At 47.0% G+C, this 22,484-nt stretch overlaps 1 protein-coding gene across 1 annotated transcript in view; it reads right to left on the bottom strand.

Annotated features, from left to right (window-relative positions):
* Nucleotides 1–3,711, bottom strand: part of KCNMB4 (potassium calcium-activated channel subfamily M regulatory beta subunit 4) — a 125,019-nt gene extending 121,308 nt beyond the window's left edge. The window contains exon 1 of the mRNA XM_082256080.1: nucleotides 3,220–3,711. Within this exon, the coding sequence (XP_082112206.1) occupies nucleotides 3,220–3,555 (336 nt within the window). The 5' untranslated portion in view covers nucleotides 3,556–3,711. The remainder of the gene's footprint in view (nucleotides 1–3,219) is intronic.
* Nucleotides 3,712–22,484: the final 18,773 nt, after the last annotated feature.

A 22,484-nucleotide genomic window follows, 5' to 3' on the forward strand; every position in this document is an offset into this window, starting at 1 on the left:
ATGACCCATTTCTGTTCTCTCCTGATAGGCAACAACCTATTCCTCTTCCGCATTATGCCACACATGGGGAGGTGAATTCTGATCAATAAATTACGAGATGCGATTGGAAATGATTGATCACATCTCTGTTTTCATCATGTAACCTCATAATTAGTGATGGGCTCTGGCGTGTTCGGATCATGCCCACCAGGAAGCTGTCACTGCACACCGCCAATCATAGGCAGTGAGGCATTTCCCGGGCGGCAGCTGGGCATACACATGCTGCCTATGATTGGAGGTGTGTAGTGCCAGCTTCCTGGCGGGCCCTATCCAAACACGCCCAGGCACATCGCTACTCATAATCTGATCAATCAAAATACAATTGGATTCATGATCAAAGCAGCTCAAGACGACTGATACTTTTCGGCCCTGGCTGTTCCACTGTTTGATCAATAATGAGTCTAAATTTAATAGGAAGGGAAGTTATGGCTACTTGTTTGACAGTTCAATCATTTTAAGTGAATCAGGCATCAGATTATAAATCGAATGGTTTATGGCCAGCATTGGGTTAAACAAAACTATCAAATCAATTTTTATCCATTCAGGTAGGACCTTCTACTACATAGCTTTTGGTGTTTCTACTAGTGGTCACACATGCTTTGATTTTATTATTTGATCACAATGATTGAATAGGCAAACAATTAAGTAGCCCCAAATTCCCTTCCACTTGATTTGGACTCCATTAAATTGGATTCAAGCAAAGGTGGGAGATTATCAATCTTATATCGATCTGTAGCACTAAAGATACTTTGTTCAATAATATGATCAGTTTTTGATTGATGGGATTAGGAGATTGATAACTTAAGATCAAAAGTATATCTTAATCATCAGTGCTAATTCACTTCCCTATACACAGTATGGCAGTCAAATGAGTTGTGGACTATAAATTGGATTATTCCCATCAAAAGAAATTGATTGGAGAAGAAAGTGATAATTTATCAAAGTGTGTATGGCCACCATTAGATTTCATAAAACAATGCAACATGAGGACCTACCTAAACTAGCCATTCAATCTGTATCCAGTCAGGCCCTTGCCTACATAGTTGTTGGCATATCCAAAGAAGATTGTACAATTGGATTGTAAGGTGCATGAGCATCTTAAAGGAGACTGCTTGATCAGATTGTCTGAGTGGTGATGAGTGTGGTGTACCTTGGGGTTGTTGATGAGTGGTGAGGAGTGTGGTGTATGTTGGGGTTGTTGATGAGTGGTGAGGAGTGTGGTGTATGTTGGGGTTGGTGATGAGGACTGGTGATGAGTGGTGTCTCTACCTTGAGGTGGGGAGATGAGTAATGATGTGTCTTGGAGTTTGTAATGAGTGATGGAGTATAGAAGTAGTGTCCCTTGGGGTTGTTGAGGAGATAGGTAAAGCTGACTGAATGAGTGCAGTGTACCTTGGGGTTGGTGATGAGATGAGTGGTGTCCCTACCTTGGGGTTGGCGACGAGTGGGGAGCAGAGTCCCTACCTTGGGGTTGGCGACGAGTGGCGTTTGGGAGTACCTACCCTTGGGGTTTGTGATGGGCGAAGTCCATATTCTGGGTTTTGCAATGAGGAGTTGAGTGGTGTTCCTACCTTGGAGCTGGTGATGAGGAGTGGTGATAAGTGATGAACGGTGTCCCTACCTTGTAGTTGGTGATGAGTGGAGATGTGGAACGATGGGGAGTACCTACCGTTGGGGTTGGTGAGGAGATTAGTGGTGTCCCTACCTTGGGGTTGGTGATGAGTGGTAATGAAAGTGAAAAGTTGTGATTGGAATCCCTATGTTGAGATTGGTTATGAGGAGATGAGTGGTGTCCCTACCTTTGAGTTGGTGATGAGGAGTTGAGATGAGTGGTGATTGAGAGTACCTACTGTTGGGGTTGGTGATAAGGAGATGAGTGGTGTCCCTACCTTGGGGTAGGGGATGAGGAGTTGTAATGATACGTAAAATATGGTGATGAACGGAGTCCCTACCTTGGGGTTGGAGATGAGTGAGAAGTGGTGAGCCTACCTTGGGGGTTGGTGAGGAGCTGTGTACCAGCCTCGGGGGTTGGTGATAAGTGAGGAGCAATGTACCTACCTTGGGGTTGGAGGAGCGGTGAACCTACCTTGGGGTTGGAGAGGAGCGGTGAACCTACCTTGGGGTTGGAGAGGAGCGGTGAACCTACCTTGGGGTTGGAGAGGAGCGGTGAACCTACCTTGGGGTTGGAGAGGAGCGGTGAACCTAGGTTAGGGTTGATGATGAGTGAGGAGCGATGTACCTACCTTGGTGTTGGTGATGAGTGGTGTACCTAGATTGAGGTTAGTGATGAGTGAGGAGCGATGTACCTACCTTGGTGTTGGTGATGAGTGGTGTACCTACCTTGGTGTTGGTGATGAGTGGTGTACCTAGATTGAGGTTAGTGATGAGTGAGGAGCAATGTACCTACCTTGGTGTTAGTGATGAGTGGTGTACCTAGGTTGGTGGTGTACCTACCTTGGTGTTAGTGATGAGTGGTGTACCTAGGTTGGTGATGTACCTACCTTAGGGTTAGTGATGAGTGGTGTACCTAGGTTGGTGATGTACCTACCTTAGGGTTAGTGATGAGTGGTGTACCTAGGTTGGTGATGTACCTACCTTAGGGTTAGTGATGAGTGGTGTACCTAGGTTGGTGATGTACCTACCTTAGGGTTAGTGATGAGTGGTGTACCTAGGTTGGTGATGTACCTACCTTAGGGTTAGTGATGAGTGGTGTACCTAGGTTGGTGATGTACCTACCTTAGGGTTAGTGATGAGTGGTGTACCTAGGTTGGTGATGTACCTACCTTAGGGTTAGTGATGAGTGGTGTACCTAGGTTGGTGATGTACCTACCTTAGGGTTAGTGATGAGTGGTGTACCTAGGTTGGTGATGTACCTACCTTAGGGTTAGTGATGAGTGGTGTACCTAGGTTGATGTACCTACCTTAGGGTTAGTGATGAGTGGTGTACCTAGGTTGATGTACCTACCTTAGGGTTAGTGATGAGTGGTGTACCTAGGTTGATGTACCAACCTTAGGGTTAGTGATGAGTGGTGTACCTAGGTTGATGTACCTACCTTAGGGTTAGTGATGAGTGGTGTACCTAGGTTGGTGATGTACCTACCTTAGGGTTAGTGATGGTTGGTGATGTACCTACCTTAGGGTTAGTGATGAGTGGTGTACCTAGGTTGGTGATGTACCTACCTTAGGGTTAGTGATGAGTTGCTGTTCGTCCTGGTGGAGCAGAGCCCTGGAGTAGGACTCGGAGTTATTGACATAGATCTGCAGACAGGGGTAGAGAGAGGTGCCCTTACAGTCGGCCCCACATGTGAAGGTACACTCGAAGGTCTCCCCGATCTGTTGCACGGACAGGACGGTGCAGTTAGCCGTGGTACCCTGGAGGTCCTGCAGAGCCGGGTTGAGCCAGCAGAAGCCGAGGATGAAGAGGGACACGACCCCAGAGATGATGAGGAACAAGCCCAGGCGGATGCTCTTGTCCTCGGCCTCCGAGTACTCATAAGACACCCGGAGCTTGGCCATGGCGCCTGGACGGTGCGGAGCTGTGCGGGGAGACTTCACAGCAGCATGGCTGTCAGTACGGAGCTGACAGAGCGCCGGAGGAGAGGAGCCGGGAGAAAGTCAGCCATGGACTTTGTCATCACTTCAACACTGCGAGGAAATCAGTGTGTGCTACACAGCACCTCCCCCTACACACACACAGGGCGGGCACAGTCTACCTCTCCACCAATAGGAGCGCACACACTGCACACACCGCTCCCCCTTCACCAATAGTGGACGCCTAGCAACGGGAGACAGGTGAACGCTCAGCCCAACTGGTTGCTAACACTTTTTTTGAAGAGCCCCTGTCACCGACAGAATGTGAAGTCTAGTGTATTCTATGGAGGGAAAACATATACATGTAATGCCGGGAATCCCACTATGTGTCTTCTCCGCAGGGCCTCAGTCACTGGATACTGACCAGTGAGGGGCTCTCTTCTGGTGCTGCAACGCAGCCACTGCTACTGAGAAAAGTTGTACCACTCACCCACCCCTTTTGCCCTCTCCACCAATCACAGAATTCGTATTAATACAAACCCACAATGCATAACGTTCTGTGAATGGATGCAGGAATCCTTTCATTCAATGGCTCCACCTCCAGTCAGAGAAAGGAATGGGGAGGAGGAGGGCAAGTGACACAACTTTCCTCAGTAGCAGTGGCTGCTCATGGATTTATAACCCTAAAACCACAATACCACCGGGCTTGAATGATGTATTAGGTTTTAAGCCCTTGCCATATGGTGACATCTTTAGGGGCCCTACAGTTCAGGTTTTATATATATATATATATATATATATATATATATATATATATATATATATTCCCCTCTGCTGGTACTCTTTATATGTACATAGACACATTTGTAGATGTAGGGTGCCATTTTTTGTGTGGGTGTGGTTTTTGTTTTTTTGATTTTTTGGATATAATGATAATGGAAATGTGACACCCCTCTCTTGCGTAGGTATGGATGTGCTTTGGTTGCCTGGACACAGGCGCTAGGTAGCGCTCCTATGTTGACCCCAAGGATGAGCTCTCCCCCATACGATCATGGTATTTATGCCATAGGGTCAGAAGCTGGCTGTGATGGTTGTTTCCGTGGTGATGCTATGCATGGGAACGTTCCTCTCCACCCAACAGCCTGTTGCACATGACGCAATCACACCGGGGCGTTGGGATGATGGGGGCAGCCATCCAAACCGAGTCGCTGCCAGAAGTTGGGGTCGACGCGACACCATTGCCGGGTGGAGGGGGTGTATATAAAGGACTGACATGGCGTTATTGCGCCAGTTGACCAGAGAGATCACAGCAAAGCAGGGACACATAGATATATCTGATCTGCTCATTACCTATCTCTACTTTCCCCATCTACTCTTCATGGATTGTTGAGCATTGTTTCTAATCTTTATATATATATATATATATATATATATATATATATATATATATATATATATATATAGCCTTCCCACCCGGATCCTGGACGAAGGATTGATAGGATACACGCTCTTACTTTAAGGGGACAACTACTATTAAGAAAGTTTAAAGTGGAGGGACAATCTTTTTCTCCTCCCTAGGGGATAAACATATTTGGGAGCATATTAAGGTATGGAGATATCAGTCATTAAGTCGTATATAAAACTATATGGGCTTAAATTGATTACTGACATTGAATAACGTTTTACAGGGAATCCACACTCCTACAGTACTAATGTGGGATATATGATACCTACCTTCTGGATTCTCTGAATATACAGTGTGAAAGTGGAGCTGACTCCAGTTAGCTATCAAACAAGTAAGAGTTACATGTGTAGGCTATTCTTAAGATGAGAAACAGTGAATATAGAATTATGATATACAATTTTTTTTATATGATAGGATCTCTCTGGTCAGCCTCTTCCTGTACACCTCAGCACCCTTTGTGGGTAGCGGGCACTGATGTTGGTTGGCTCTGAGGTGGGTGTCACATATATATACTCAATACAAAGCTGTGGTTATATGAATTATGTTTAACCACTTAAGGACCGGAATATTTTGCTGCTTAATGACCAGGCCCTATTTTGCGATTCGGCACTGCGTTACTTTAACGGACAATTGCGCGGTCGTGCAACGCTGTACCCCAATAAACTTGATGTTCTTTTTTCCCACAAATAGAGCTTTCTTTTGGTGGTATTTGATCACCTGTGCGATTTTTATTTTTTGCGCTATAAACAAAAAAAGAGCGACAATTTTGAAAAAAAATATATATATATATATTTTTCATATCCTGCTATATAACATTCCCAAAAAAAATTAAAAAATCAAAATTTTTAACATTTTAGGCCAATTTGTTTTTTGCTACAAATTTTTGGTAAAATAAATCGCAATAAGCGTATTTTGATTGGCTTGCACAAAAGTAATTGCGTCTACTAACTACGGGAAAGATTTATGTCATTTTTTTTTTATAGTAATGGCGGCGATCTGCCATTTTTTTGTGGGACTGGGACATTGTGGCGGACAGATCGGACCCCTAACTGACATTTTTGACACTTTTAGGGGTGCCAGTGACATTACTACAGTAATCAGTGCTAAAAATATGCATCATTAATGCTATTAGGGATCAAGGGGTTAAATGTAAGCCTAGGGGAGTGATTCTAACTGTGGGGGGGTTGGGCTTGTGAGATCATCACAGAGACATGCGATCCTATATAGCAGGATCACATAGCCTCTGTGATCACTTCAGGGAGAATGACAGATGGCTGTTTACATCCGCCGTCCGTCCTTCTCTGTCAGCGGGGGGAGATCGCGAGTTGCCTGTGGGCATTGGAGCCGCCTGTCACACGCACTGGCTACTCAGCTGACGAGCGGGGGCGGGAGCGCGCCCCCTAGAGTCTCCTGGGCGAGCTACGTAGTACTACGTCGGTTTGCCCAGGAGCAGCCGTCTGCCGCAGTAAATCTGCGGTGGGCGGTCATCAAGTGGTCAGGGCTGCCGCTAGAAATCCTGGGGCCCCATACAGCCTACCTGACAGGGCCCCCCCCCCCCCTCCACCAAAAATATCAAAATTATATTAACACCCCCTCCCCCAATCCCTCTTCCTAGCAGAAATCCCTCCCAATCACCCCTCACAACACAACCCCCCAAATCCCTCCACGAATTCACAACCCCATCCCCATACAGAGTGCAGGGATCAGGAATACGTTCAGGAGAATGCTAGATACAGAATGCAGGGTTCTGGAGTGCATTATGCACAGGGTTCAGGAGAGTGCTAGATAGGGAGTAGTGCCTTACTAAGCTGACCAAGATTTACCATTACCTACATCACAGCATGAATTTGACAGTGGCTGCATAGTGCACACCCAGCTGGTTTGTTAGCCAATCCCTGGCTGTTCTAAATGTTCCCACTGCTGCACGTTCTTCTGAACTAGAAGGTAACATTTATCACCAGAATTATGCCGGACAAAGCCTCTGTACAGCGGGACAGCGGGACAGTCCTGCCCAGGTTGGGAGGTATGCTGTCATCCTACCAATCTTCCTGCTGTCTGGGCCCCCCTTTGTACCAGGGCCCCATACAGGAGTACTGGCTGTACCCCCCTGATGGCGGCCCTGCAAGTGGTTAAAAATGATTAGATGTATTTAGAAATTAATGATTTACATTTTTGTTGTAGAAAGTACTATTTCCCAAGCGCTGATGAAGCTAAATGTTGTAGAGAAACGCGTTGGCCTCTGAGGAACCAATTTATAGTACCTACCTTATAGCCACGACTTACTGTATATCTGTGGGAATATGTGCAATATATGAGAAGATGCTCGTTGGCATCTATCTTTCTTCTCTTTTTTTAAATACATGTGAAATAAATGTTTGTTTTTTATAGATTGCTTGTGAGTATACTCCTTTCTGGCCTGTATAGTCCGACTAAACGTTACGTAGTCTTTACATATACAAAATACGGATGATGGCCGAGTGACTGCCTTATAGTCTGGGATATAGCAGTGGCTGCTGTTAACCTTCACAATGCCAGGAGCCACTCAGGACATGATCCTGTAGCTATGAAGAAAGCACTAAAGGTTTGATTTGTACAAGAAGTGATGAGACACACATCATTACTCATCACTAATGTCTATGCTGTTGTACTTTACGTTCTTACTTGCAGGGTTTTTTTTTTCTATAAATTATTTTTTATTCACTTTTAATGTGCCTTTGAACTTGCTAAAAAAATGTGACTACTTCCATTCCCTAGTAGAGCCCCCTCCCTTCTTGCATGGCATAAGCCTCTCCTCTATTCTGTGTGTTTCATTACTGTCTGTGCTGGCCAAGCTGTTTCACCTCTTTCCCACCTTCCATAAGTTTTGTTTTTTATAACTGCCAGCAAAGGGGCAAAGGTGAATACTTTACAGCAGCCTCTCTCAACCACAGTTCATTCAGAGGCAGCTCTTTCAGATACAGTAAGTAACCACTGACCCCAGTGATCTTTTTAGCCACCCATAAAGGGCCATTCTTCTCAGTGACCACTCATATCTTGGGGCCCTTCTCTTAATAATCAACAGTGTAATGGGTCCTTCTTTTACTGACCAACACTGTGACAGGACTCTTCTCTTACAAACCAACAGTGTAATGGGCCCTTCTCCTGGGCCCTTCTCCTACTGATCAACAGTGTAACGGCCCCTCTCGTGCTAACCAACAGTTTAATAGTCCCTTCTTCCACTGACCAACAGTAAGGCCTTTTTTCTACTGACCAACGGTGCAATGGGCTCTTCTCTTACTAATCAACAGTGTAATGAGCCCTTCTACTGACCAAAAGTGTAATGGGTCTTTCTTCTACTGACCAACAGTGTAATGGGCTCTTCTCTTACTAATCAACAGTGTAACGGGCCCTTCTTCTACTGAACAACAGTGTAATGGACCCTTCATACACTGACCAACAGTGTAATGGACCCTTCTTCTACTGACCAACAGTGTAATGGGCCCTTCTTCTACTGACCAACAGTGGAATGGGCTATTCTTCTGCTGACCGGCAGTGTATTGGGCCCTTCTTCTACTGACCAACAGTGCAATAGAACTCTTCTCCCTATAACCAATAGTGTAATGGGGGCTCTTCTTTTACAGACCACAAGTGTAATGGGACTCTTCTCCTTATAACCAACACTGTACTAGGGCCCTTCCCCCCACTGACAACCAATATAACAGGGCCCTTTCTCCCACCAACAATCATTGTAATGGGACGCTTCTCCTACTGACCGCTAGTGTAATGTCCGCTTCTCCTTATAACCAACAGTGTATTGGGGAACTTCTCTTACTGACTAATGCCTCGTACACACGCAACGATTATCGGCCGACCGATCGGCCCTCTTTTGTCCAGTGTTGTTGTGTTGGTTGAAATGTGCTCTAGACTGCACACAAATTTTCTCGGCCAACAAAAACCAACTTCAGAAGTGATGTCATGTGCTGGTTTACTTTCCGTGTGTTTTTTCTTCTCTGAGCATGCCCAGTCTTGCTCATCAGATTTTTGTCTGCCGAAATCTGTACTGACTGACGGAAAATCGGCCGTTCTGTTGACGGCCAACAAAAATTTTATAGCCTGCACACCAGATTTTGTTCGGTCGAAAAGTCAGAGTCGGTTGTCGAAAGCATCATACTAACAAGCCGAAAATCGGCCGATCAGACGTTGCCCGAAAATTCACGGCCAACTATCGATGCGTGTGTACGAGGCATAAGAGTGTACTAGTGCCCTTCCCCCACCAACCATCGGTGTAATGGGATGTTTCTCCCACCGACCATCAGTGTAATGGGATGTTTCTCCCACCGACCATCAGTGTAATGGGGTGCTTTCCCCACCAACCGCCAGTGTAATGGGGCCCTTCTCCCAGTGACTGCCAGTGTAATGGGGCCCTTCTCTCACCGACTGCCGGTGTAATGGGGCCCTTCTCCCACCGACTGCCAGTGTAATGGGGCCCTTCTCCCACCGACTGCCAGTGTAATGGGGCCCTTCTCCCACCGACTGACAGTGTAATGGGGCCCTTCTCCCACCGACTGCCAGTGTAATGGGGCCCTTCTCCCACCGACTGACAGTGTAATGGGGCCCTTCTCTCACTGAATGCCAGTGTAATGGGGCCCTTCTCCCACTGATCATTAATTTAAAGAAGCCCTTTTTCGCACTGGCCACCAGTGTAGGGGGTCCCGTCTGCCAGTGACCACCAATGTAATAGGGCCCTTCTCCCACTGACCACTAATAGTGATAAGCTGAACACCCCCCAGTTCGGTTCGCACCAGAACACCGCGAACAGAGGACAAGTTTGTTTAAACAAACAAACCCCATTGAAGTCTATGGGACTCAAACCTTGAAAATCAAACGGCCTCATTTTGAAGGCTTAAATGCAAGTTTTTGCCCCAATAAAGTGTATGGGGTCCGGGTCCTGACCTGGGGAACATGTAGCAATGAAAACAACATTTTTAATAACAATCGTTTTTAAAGGAGCACTGATTTACTGATTTTAATGAGGCTTAAAGTAAAACTATAAAAATGAAAAATTCCTTCAAATATCATGCCTGGGGGGTCCCCTGAATGTGCCTGTAAAATAGCATCTCTATGAGAATCTCTATACATTTCTAAAGCAAAAAATGTAATATACAAATATACATACAAGTTTCAAATCAAATGTACTTGTCATACGGGTGCAGAAAAATTGAGCCTTGGTTGTTGATGGTGTCTGAACACCGTAACCCCTCGCAGTTACTCTTGCTGGGTGCAAAAACGGGCCCTGCTGCTAAAAAAATCTATACAAATATGAAATCGCATGTACTTGTCATACAGACACCAAAAATTCGGCCTTTAGTGTTGCTGGCGCCTGAACACCGTAACTAATCCCTCACAGTTACCCTTGCTGGGTGCAGGAACGGGACCGGCTGGTAAGAATTCCATGCAAATTTGAAATTGCATGTGCTATACAAGTGCCAAAAATTGGGCCTTTGTGGAAGGTGGTGCCTGAACACCGTAACCAAGGCCTCGCAGTTACTATTGCTGGGAGCAGGAACGGGAGCTGCTGGTAAGAATTCCATACAAATTTGAAATTGCATGTGCTATACAAGTGCCAAAAATTTGGCCTTTGCCATATGTGTACTTGAACACCGTAACCAAGGCCTCGCAGTTACTCTTGCTCGGAGTAGGAATGGGACCTGCTGGTAAGAATTACATACAAATTCGAAATTGCATGTGCTATACAAGTGCCAAAAATTGGGCCTTTACCGTAGGTGGTGCCTGAACACCGTAAGCAAGGCCTTGCAGTTACTCATGCTGGGAGCAGGAACGGTACCTACTGATAAGAATTCCATACAAATTTGAAATTGCATGTACTACACAGGTACCAGAAAATTGGGCCTTTGGTGTTGGTGGTGCCTGAACACCGTAAACCCTCACAGTTAGCATGGCACAGGGACAGGGCCTGCTGTTAAAAATTACATACAACATTTAAATTGTATGCACTTGTAATAGTGCAGAAAAATTAGGCCTTGGGGGTTGGTAGTGACCTAAACCAAAAACGTTGTTGGAAGCTAGCAGAATAAAGGTAGAGGAATAGGATAGGCAGCATATGCAGTCTTCAAGGGATGGCAGACCCCTAGCAAATTCAATCTGTTACATCAGCATCAGGGTCTGATAGCTCTTGTTGATCTAGGACTGGTTTATTTTGATGAAAGTCAGCTGGTCAACAGCGTCTGTGGACAGAAGCAAACTTTTGTCCATCAAAAAACCTCCAGCAGCACTGAACGTCCTTTCGGAAAGCACGCTGGAAGTAGGACAGGTCAGTAACTCCATTGCATATTCAAAAGAATAAATATTGCTAAATGTAAGTTGCCCTTAACTAAATAACACTTGTGCAAAATAGAGACCTTATAATAAATGCAAATAAGATGCATAGTATAGTGCATAAATGAATGATCAATAGATAAATTAAAATTAAAAAGTGGGTAGATTCTGTGCAATCATTAATCCATAACAGAGTGGATTAAACATATATATATATATATATATATATATAACACAAAATAAATAGTCCGAGGAAAATAAATAGTCTGCAGTAATATCAGTGAACTGTCAACTGGCTCCAGTGCAGACTCTCCGACAACGATTGTTTTTTAAATTGCTTTCCCGCCAGCTGTTTGCTCGCAAGTCTCACCCAGCCGCCTGGAACAGCAAGGAGTCCATCCCCAGCTTCAGTGAACTATACAGGAGGATCTGTTTGGAGTATATCAGAAGTTTTGCCTATCCTGGTATCGGGTGTTTATACCTTTGGTGTCCTGAATCTGCTTTTACTGACCCCCTGTAACCTAAGGGGTCCATTTCATCCGGTAAGCCTTGAGTGCACACCGGGTGTTCCTGTTTATTTGGTGGCGGTATTTACAATCTATCAAGTGTTGAAATTACTGCCATCATCTAAAAATTAATATCTATCTTTGGACATTCATTGATATTACTGCGGACTATTTATTTACTGCGGACTATTTATTTTGTGTTATATATATGTTTAATCCACTCTGATATGGATTAATGATTGCACAGAATCTACCCACTTTTTAATTTTAATTTATCTATTGATCATTCATTTATGCACTATACTATGCACCTTATTTTGCATTTATTATAAGGTCTCTATTTTGTACAAGTGTTATTTAGTTGAGCGCAACTTACATTTAGCAATAATTGGATTTTGACTTACCGTAAAATCCTTTTCTCTTAAGCTCATTGACAGACGCAGTCCTCTTTGATTAATATCAGTAGGGTTATACTGCCCCCTACAGGAGTAGGACACTAGGCAGGAAAAACGTTCTGGCCACACCTTAGGGGCAGTCCCAGAGGGTATATCCTCTCTCTCCCTGCTACAGGATGTCAGTTATGTAACAAAGCAGTGTCAGAGAATTTAACCCAACCCAACTCAAAAATAGAGGGGCGGGTACTGCGTCTGTCAATGAGCTTAAGAGAAAAGGATTTTACGGTAAGTCAAAAATCCAATTTTCTCTGTCGCTCATTGACAGACGCAGTCCTCTGATTAATATCAGTAGGGACGTCCCAAAGCAGTGCCACAAATGAGGGGTGGGATAACGGAAATCAAAATCCAATCCAGAAGGCCCAACCGGAGCCAACCAGAAGTCTTAAAGGCTCATCGGACAAAAGGATGAGACTCGACTGAAAACCCAACAGAAAAAAACCCTTGAGGTAGACCAATGGTCTCCTCAAACAGCGGCCTGCAGAACCTTGCGGCCAAAAGAGGCATCCGCCGATGCCAGCACATCAACTTTATAAAATTTTGTAAAGGTATGAACCGACGACCAGGTAGCCGCCTTGCAAACCTGAAGCACCGACGCCTGATGGCGGAAGGCCCAGGAAGCACTAAGCGCTTGAGTGGAGTGCGCCTTAACAGGGAACGGAGGAACCCGACCCTTAATAGAATAAGCCTGTACCACCGTCTGTCTGATCCATCTAGAGATAGTCGTGGCAGACGCAGGCAACCCCTTTCTAGGGCCATCCGTGATCACAAAAAGTGAATTCGTCTTACGGAAAGATTCCGTAGTAGTCAAGTACACCCTGATCGCCCGAACCACATCCAAGGAGTGTAACGCAAACTCCCGAGGATGACTGGGCTTAGGACACAGGGAAGGTAGCACAATATCCTCATTTAGATGAAAATCTGAAACCACCTTAGGAAGGAAGGATGGATTCGGACGAAGAACCACCTTATCCCTATGAACCACCAGATATGGGGAACGACAGGACAATGCGGCCAGTTCTGACACCCCGTGTGCAGAAGTGATAGCCACCAAAAAGGCCACCTTCTGGGATAAAGTAAGCAAGGGAATCTCCCTAATATTTTCAAAGGGAGGTTTCTGAAGAACCGACAACACCAAATTAAGATCCCAGGGCGGCAAGGGCGCGCGCACCGGCGGAGCCAGGAGCCGCACCCCCTGGATGAAGTTCCGCACCAAGGAATGAGTAGCCAGAGGCTTCTGAAAGAAGATTGCTAACGCTGAAACCTGACCCTTGATAGTGCTCAAGGCCAGTTTCTGCTCAACCCCCTGTTGCAGAAAAGCCAATATTCGGGCCACCGAGTAAGAACGTGGTGGAAACCCAAGGGATTCACACCACGCGATATAAGACTTCCATGTGCGATGTTAGACTTTTCTGGAAGTCACTTTCCTCGCTTTAATTAAAGTAGGAATAACTGAAGCTGACAACCCCTTGTCCTTCAGCACCTGGGTCTCAACAGCCAGGCCGTTAAAGCCAGCGATCGTAAAGCAGGATGGAAGATCGGTCCCTGAGTCAGCAGATCCTCCCTGAGAGGAAGTCACCAAGGAGCGTCCGCGACCAGCCTGACCAAGTCGGCGTACCAAGCCCGACGAGGCCAGTCCGGAGCCACAAGGATAACTGGAATTCCCTCCACCTCTATCCTGCGAAGAAGTTTCGGCAGCAACTTGAGAGGAGGAAAGGCATACAGTAGCTGATACTGCCCCCACGGGGCGACCAGCGCGTCTGCTGCGTCCGCTAGAGGATCGCGGGAGCGGGCTACAAACCTCCACACCTTTCTGTTGAGCCGAGATGCCAACAGGTCCACATCTGGGGTGCCCCAACGAAGGCACAATTGGTGAAATACCTCTGGATGAAGAGACCATTCCCCTTGATCCAGAATCTGACGGCTGAGAAAATCTGCCTGCCAATTTTCCACCCCCGGAATGAATACCGCGGAGAGACCTGGAACAAATCGTTCCGCCCAACGAAGGATGCCGGCCACTTCTATGGCCGCCAGGACACTCTTGGTGCCCCCCTGGTGATTGACGTAAGCCACTGCCGTGGCATTGTCCGACTGGATTCGCACCGGGCTGCCCCGGAGCTGTTCGGTCCAGTAAATCAGACAAAGTCTGATCGCTCTCAGTTCCAATACATTTATCGGTAACCTGGATTCTTCCAGGGACCAGAGCCCCTGAGCAGATCGTCTGCCGAGAACCCCACCCCACCCGGATAGACTGGCATCCGTGGTGACAATCGTCCAATAGATTGGAAGAAATGACTTCCCCTGACTGAGCATTGGTGACCAAAGCCACCAAACCAGAGATTCCCTGGTCCGTTCGCTCAGCCGGATCCGATTGTCCAGGGAATCGGGATTCCGGTTCCATTTGAGAAGAATCTCCTTTTGAAGAATCCGGGTATGAGACTGGGCAAACGGTACTGCCTCGAAGGAGGCCACCATCAGTCCCAGAACCCTCATGCAAGTCCGCAGGAAAGGCCAGTTGACGGTCAATAATAACTGAGTCGTCGACTGAATCTTCCGGAGTTTCTCCGCCGGAAGAAACACTTTTGCCAAGGATGTATCCAAAGTTAGGCCCAGATAGTTCAGTCTCCTGGTGGGGATCAGGGATGATTTCTGCCGGTTCACCAGCCACCCGAACTCTTCCAAAGAGATCATAGTGATCTCCAAGTTTAGCAACAGAGCCTGCGGAGACTCCGAGTAGAAGGTCGTCTAGGTAGCCTAGAACCAAAATGCCCCGCTGTCGCAACAGTGCCAAAACTGGGGCCAAGACCTTTGTGAAGACCCGGGGAGCAGAGGCGAGACCAAAGGGTAACGCCGCAAACTGATAATGGTTCTCTCCCACGGAAAAGCGAAGGAAACGCTGATGTCCTGCGTAAATGGGAATGTGAAGATAGGCATCCTTGATGTCTATGGACGCCAGAAAATCCCCCTGATGCAGGGAGGCCACTACTGTGCGAATGGACTCCATCTTGAATTTTTGTACCCGGACAAAATGATTGAGTGCTCTCAAGTCCAGAATTGGACGCACCTTGCCCTCTTTTCTGGGTATTGTGAATAGGTTCGAATAGAACCCCTGAAAACGTTCTGTCCAAGGAACGTGGACCACCACTCCTTGTTGCATCAAATCCGTCACTGCCCCCCGCAAAACTTCTAAGCGATCCGGGGATAGTCGGATATTGGAAGGGAAGAACCGCACCGGTGGAAGTGATCGAAACTCGATCTTGTATCCCGACCGTATGACCTCTTGAACCCATTTGTTTGGAATCCTGGAGAGCCATGGGTCCGGAAACCGGTGAAGACGTCCCCCCACCCCAGATATGGGTGGGGGCGCACCTTCAGGCTGTAGTGGTCTTATCTTCAGGTCTGGCAGAGCCGGATCTTTGTTTACCCGACCAGTGCCCTTTGAAACCCCCTGGGGGGGCTTTGAAGGACTTTGCCTTATCGCCCGCCCCAGAGGAGCGAAAAAACTTTTTATGAGCGGAAAAGGAAGGTCCCTGTCTGCGACGAGGTCCTTTCCCCTTAGTAGCCTGTGGTAAAAAGGTGCTCTTGCCACCAGTGAGACCCTTGATGATCTCATCCAAGGTGGCACCAAACAGGCGATCCCCTTGAAAGGGGAGATTAGCCAAAGCTTTTTTGGAAGCTTGATCCGCCGACCAGCATTTTAACCACAGCATACGCCGAAGGACCACCGCCGAGATCGAGCGGTGTCCAGGGCGGCGTCACAGACAAACTGTAGTGCTTGTACCATCTGCTCCAGCAAGTCCGATACTGCCGGGGGGAGACTTCTCCCCTCCAGATCTCGGCATAACAACTTGGTCCACTCTGTCAATGTTTGTGCAACCAGAGCAATGGTGAACACTGGCCTAAAGGCTGACCCTATCAGGGAGATTATAGAGCGGGATATAGATTCCGCTTTACGGTCCACCGGATCCCGAAAAGACGGAGCGTCCTCCACCGGGATAACAGTAGCTTTATTTAGTCTGGAAATCGGTGAATCCACCGACGGTGGTACCGTCCATTTATTAAGGAGGGATTCTTCAAACGGATAGCGTCTAGCAATCCGTTTGGAAATACCAGGGGCTCGTTTTGGACGGACCCATTCTTCCTTAATTATATCTTGAAAAATTTGGGCAAAGGAAACACCTTTGCCATCTTGGTAGGCTTGCAGGTACCAAAAGCAATTTCAGTATCAACTGCTTCCGTAGGTATAACCTCAAGTCTTAAAGTTTCCCGCACAGACACAATCAGTGCTTCTACCAGCGCTTCATCTTGCGCTATAGCAGAGGCAGAAATGTCTTCCTCGCTATCCGAGTAGATGGGATACGAGACACTAGCCCCAGAAGAGGGACCTGCAGCCGCCGTGACAGGCTCAGAATCTGTATCTGAAGTGTCAGACGAAATAGGGGTAGGCGGGGGTCGCTTTCTCGCCCCCCCCGTCCCTGACAGGCCACCTCCACCCGGGATACAAAAGACTCCAAAACCGCTGACAATGCATCAATAGTAAGTGGAGAACTGGAGGGTCCTGCGGCCACCTCGAGGGGATCAGGTGGGGATACATGTGTGGCAGGGTCCATGATAAATCCAGGAACACCTGTCAGCAAACAAGGATTGCAAAAGAAAAAACTTTCCCTTTTTTTTTTTTTTGTATGTAATCCCCCAGCGCAACAGCGCCCCTCAGTGCCACCTGCTTCGGAACCCCCACAGAGAGAGAGAGAGAGAGAGAGAGACCCCAAGGGCTCACCACCTGATGCACAGAAGCTTCTACCGAACTGCTCTCAGCGCTGTCATTACAGAACAGGAAGTCTTATGGATCGATTTACCCGGGTAAAGGAGGCGGCTCCGCCCCTTTACTCGTCTTCCGGCACTCCCACCGCTGCTCCTCGAGGCAGGCTGGGTGTATCCAAGATGGCCGCCGCCATACAGGAGACATTAGGCTACGCCAAAATGACGGCCCGCGGAAGGATGGCGGCTCCGTGCGGCTGCATCGCTAATAGAGGACTCCCGTGCGATAGGTAGGTGCCTGATAATATCACCTCTCTGCACGATTGTTTACACAGTAACGCCAGCGGCGCCCTGTCTCCATCCTTGACCAACATCAGTCATGGATTCCTCAGTCATTTTACAATGCAGGCTTTCCTTGCAGCGACAGACTCATACAGATTGTCAGCTCCCAAACCAAGCCTCCTGGAGTGGTATACCTTACTCACCAACTCATACTAGCGAGGGGGAGATATGTGGAGTGTGTCACAGGATAGAGGGGAACTCGGGATCATGAGGGTCCGACTATTCCACGGAGGGGCCCGCGTCTACTCCCAAAACCCGACAGGGGGAGAGGGGGAACATTCTACTCACCATACCGGAACAGGCGGGCACCCACTCCTGACAGAACCCCTCTCCACCGAGGTGGGGGGGCTGTCGGCCAATACGGACGCCGCGACTCAGATTCCGACTGGTCGTAGGCGACCTGGCGAGACGTTTAACTCGCGGGGCCAGTCCCTGTCAGTGAGACTATGTCGCGGCCGACCCAGCGCGAAGCTAGGGCCTGCACGCGCTCGTAGGCCGGCTGGGGTGACCACTGGATCTCAACATCCAGCCTGTCGCCCAGATCCAGCATAATTGCTTGAAGATCTCACAGGAACAAAAAAGCGAACTAAAAAAGATTTATCTAAAAAAGCTTGCCAGGACCAGAGATCCCAGCAAGGAACTTAGATCCTTACTCCTGACTAGGCAGAAAAAAAAAACTGACATCCTGTAGCAGGGAGAGAGAGGATATACCCTCTGGGACTGCCCCTAAGGTGTGGCCAGAACGTTTTTCCTGCCTAGTGTCCTACTCCTGTAGGGGGCAGTATAACCCTACTGATATTAATCAAAGAGGACTGCGTCTGTCAATGAGCGACAGAGAAATTTATTTTTTTCATATTTCACGTATTCACGTTTTTGTTGCGGCTCCTGATAAGGATTTATTCCTGCACTTTTTATTAACAATTATTATCTCTACCTCACATATACACAGGTATATTTATATATATATTTATCACTTCCTTTGCGCGGGTTTTTGTTGGTATTAACACCACAAATTTCCTTCCATTGCATATTGAGCAAGTTCTGGCCAGTGGTCCATCCTCAAGACCCAGTAAGCCAGTAAATTTGCAGCTGGAAAGGTCTCCAAGTCTGCTCTTGCGCCTAGATAATCATGCACTATGTGATGGAGATGCTGGTTGCTTAAACCTAACAGCCCTGGGTGCTGCTTAGGACAAAAGAACTGTTTAAAAGGCATCGGTCAGGCGGCCGCCTTCTCCACCGCTCCTCCTTTGGCTGAACGATGCCTCAGAAACACATCCAGAGAATGTTGACCTCCCAGTGTCTGGAAAATCAGTACATACATTTTTTTTTCACGGCCTCCTCAAGATGTTTCATCCTCTGCTCCCTCTGCGAAGGCAGGATGAGCTCTGCAACTTTACCCTTGCAACGTGGATCAAGAAGGGTTGCCAAGCAGTAATTATCCCTCTCCTTGATAGCACAAATCCTCAGGTCCTTTCGCAGGCTTTGCAGAATCAGGGAGCCCATGCAACGTAAGTTGGAGGAGGCATGAGCTGAGTCCTCTGGGTCACTGAATATGACATTGTCAGCAGGAGCAACCTCTCCCCAACCAAGTACAACTCCTGGGGTTTCTGGGGAATAAAAACCATCCCTTGAAGACTGCCATATGCTATCCTCTTCCTCTACATCCATGCTGCCGAAATCCTCATCCTCCTCCTCCTCTTCCTCCTGTGTGTTTTGTGGCCCTGCAGGAATGATATCTGCATAAAGGGGGCCTCGTGAAGAAAGGAAGTCCTCCTCTTCCTGCCGCTATTCTGCTTTAAGTGCCCTGTCCATAATGCCACGTAGCATGCGCTCCAGGAGTAGACTAGAGGGATAGTGTCACTGATGCATGCATCGTCCCGGCTCACCATCCTTGTGGCCTCCTCAAATGGTGACAGGACGATGCATGCATCATTAATCAAAAGCCACTGGTGTGGTGAAAAAAAAAGCCAAGCTCCCCTGACCCTGTCCTTGTGCTATACTCACACAGGTACTCATTGATGGCCCTCTGCTGCATGTGCAGTCGCTGCAGCATTGCTAACGTTGAGTTCCACCTGGTGGGAATGTCACAAATGAGGCGGTTGGTGGGCAGGTTGAATTCCCCTTGAATGACAGATAAGCGAGCACTGGCATTGAACGAACGGTGGAAATGGCCACAGACTCTTCTGGCCTGCCTCAGGAGATCTTTAAAAGCCCGGGTATCTGGTCAAGAAACACTGCACCACCAGATTCAGAGCATGTGCCAAGCAATGAACATGTGTCAAGTGTCCCTGTCGGAGGGTGGAGAGAAGGCTGGTGCCATTGTCGCATTCCTGTCTCAAGCTGTCGTGGCGTCAACCATCTGAGCCTGCCCCTGCAGAGCTGACAGAATCTTGTCACCGGTGTGATTCCTATCCCCTAGACAGACCAACTGAAGCACAGCATGGCATATTTTAGCCTGACTGCTTGCATAGCCCCTTGAACACTTAGGGAGCACTGCTGTTGCAGAGGAGAATTGAGCAGAAGAGGATGAGGAGGAGGAGGTGGTGGTGGAGCAGCCAGATGTGCAGAACCAGCACCAGCTTTTTGGAGGCATGGTGGCAAAAAGCTGCAACACTGAACCCTGTCCTGCATCCTTCCCAGCTGCCAGCAGAGTTACCCAGTGCGCCGTGAAAGAAATGTAACGTCCCTGTCCATGCCTGCTAGACCAAGAGTCAGCAGTAATGTGCACCTTCCTGCTGACCACTTTGTCCAACGAGGCCAAAACACTACCTTCCACATGACGGTAGAGAGCCGGAATGCCCTTACGCGAAAAGAAATGCCTTTTTGGGACCTGCCACTGTGGTGCAGCGCATTCCACAAATTCGCGAAAGGGAGCCGAGTCTACCAGCCGAAAAGGCAGCAACTGTAATGTTAGCAATTTGGCCAAGCTAGCATTAAAACGCTGAGCATGTGGATGGCTGGGACAGCTTCTTTCTACGGTTCAAATACTGGGGTAGTGAAATTTGCCTGCTGCTCAAATCAAGCAGTGGTGTACTGCTAGCAGATTGGGTGCAAGTCTCTGTGCCACTCATTGCTATACCATCATCTCTCTCAATGCTGGTATTTGAGAAGGCATGAGGTATAGTAGGGTTAGAGATCGAAGATGAGGAACAAGGTAATGTATGCTTGTTTTGATCTGGTGCCTCCTTCAGGTGCTGTTGCCAACGAACTGCATGGCAGGTCGTCATATGCCTTGTCAAGCATGTGGTGCCCAAACGGCTGGTGTTCTTGCCACGCTTGATCATCTTTAGACAGATGAACTTTTAGGAGTCCGTGGGGATTTTGCAGCACCCTGCATCTGTGGAGCGCTGTGCTGCAGTGTTAATTTTGGCAGCAAATTTCAATTTAGTTTTAGTTATAGTCTTTTGACTAAAATGTCATTTTAGTTTTAGTCGCATTTTAGTCTTTTGACTGAAATGCAATTTTAGTTTTAGTCATATTTTAGTCATCTGAATTATTTTAGTTTTATTCATATTTTAGTCGACTAAAATCTCCAGTACATTTTAGTCAACTACAAATCGAATAGGTTTAGGTTAATTGTAATGCATTATTTAAAACTTTATCTAGCATTTCCAAATGAATTGTATACTCCTGGAGTAAAAATCTAATAATATGTTATTATAAGGTTTGAACACGCACTACAAACACAGATTTAGCCATTGTGATATATAACATCTTTATAAATAAAACCTTTCATAAACAAACAGAAAAAAGTTTTGCTTTTTGACAAACCGAAGTGCAACTTTAAAATAAAAAAAAAAAAAACTGTAAACTCCATTGGCTGTAATGTCATTGCACATATTACCTGAATATATTACCAACATTAAATATTAGTGAAAAATATAAGAAAAGCCTTTTTCTTAATTTTTTAGTTTTCAGCAGCTTAGTAGATGCCCCTTACTTATGCGGGGGTGCAATACATGTTTAAACTTTAATGTGGTATTATTACAGGCTCTGCATGGAATTGTGTTGCCAATTTAGAAATGGCCAGCAGAGGAGTGTTAATTTTGAAGATGTCAATTTTCAATTTAGTTTTAGTTATTGTCTTATGACTAAAATGCCATTTTAGTTTTAGTCGCATTTTAGTCATCTGAATTGTTTTAGTTGTAGTCGTATTTAGTCAACTAAAATTGTGTTAATTTAGTCGACGAAAACATTTTAGTCGACAAAATTAACACTGCTGTGCTGTGACGCAATAGGTTGGCTACTGCTATGGCGGCCCCTGGAGCACATCCTGCCTCGTTGGAGTTGTGCGTCCTCCTCATCCTCCCCCTCCTCTATCCTGTCAGGCACCCAAGTACAGTCAGTGACCTCATCATCCCCTCCCTCCTTGTCAATGGAGCAAACTTGGCAATATGCTTCAGCTGTGGCAACATGACTGCTGGTTTCTTGTCCGCCATTGTCACCCCCTCTCTCTAGGCTCACGTTATTCCCTTCATCAACCTGGGAACCAACATCACAGCTTTCAAATTGCTGCGCATCCTCCAGGAGCATGTCACTGACACTATCATCGAATAGTTCAGGTGACTCCTCCATGCATGATGGTGGGGCAACTGAAGGAGTAGCTGTGGAGAAGGAGCCTGTGGAACGGGCCACTTTGGCAGCTGCAGTGGAAGGCAAACTACTGGGAGCGTGGGTGTCAGAGGAAGGATAAGGGCGGCTCATTGATCCGCTCTACCAACTCTTCCACATGTTGTGGATGAATAGCACAGGCAGCACCGGAAATAAAGGACGGGCGTGCCCCGCCTGCAGAGGATGCACTAGGTCGACTGTGACCACCACTTTTCACAATGGACACAGAGGCTGCTTGCTCTCTTTTCGTGGCCTGTGAGCGTCGGCCTCTCCTTGTCTGCCTTTCAGACATGATGTTGATACAGATCAATATAGGGTATACGCAACTGACCAATAGATACTCAATGACCTGATATGATATAAATGATAGCCCTATAGATGAGCTGGGGTGGCTATAGATGTATGCAATTGACCGATTATCAATACTCTAACTGATATCTGATGTAATCTATAATCCTATAGATG

Source organism: Pelophylax lessonae (assembly GCF_965119305.1).
Source record: "Pelophylax lessonae genome assembly, chromosome: 4".
NCBI classification, from domain to species: domain Eukaryota; kingdom Metazoa; phylum Chordata; class Amphibia; order Anura; family Ranidae; genus Pelophylax; species Pelophylax lessonae.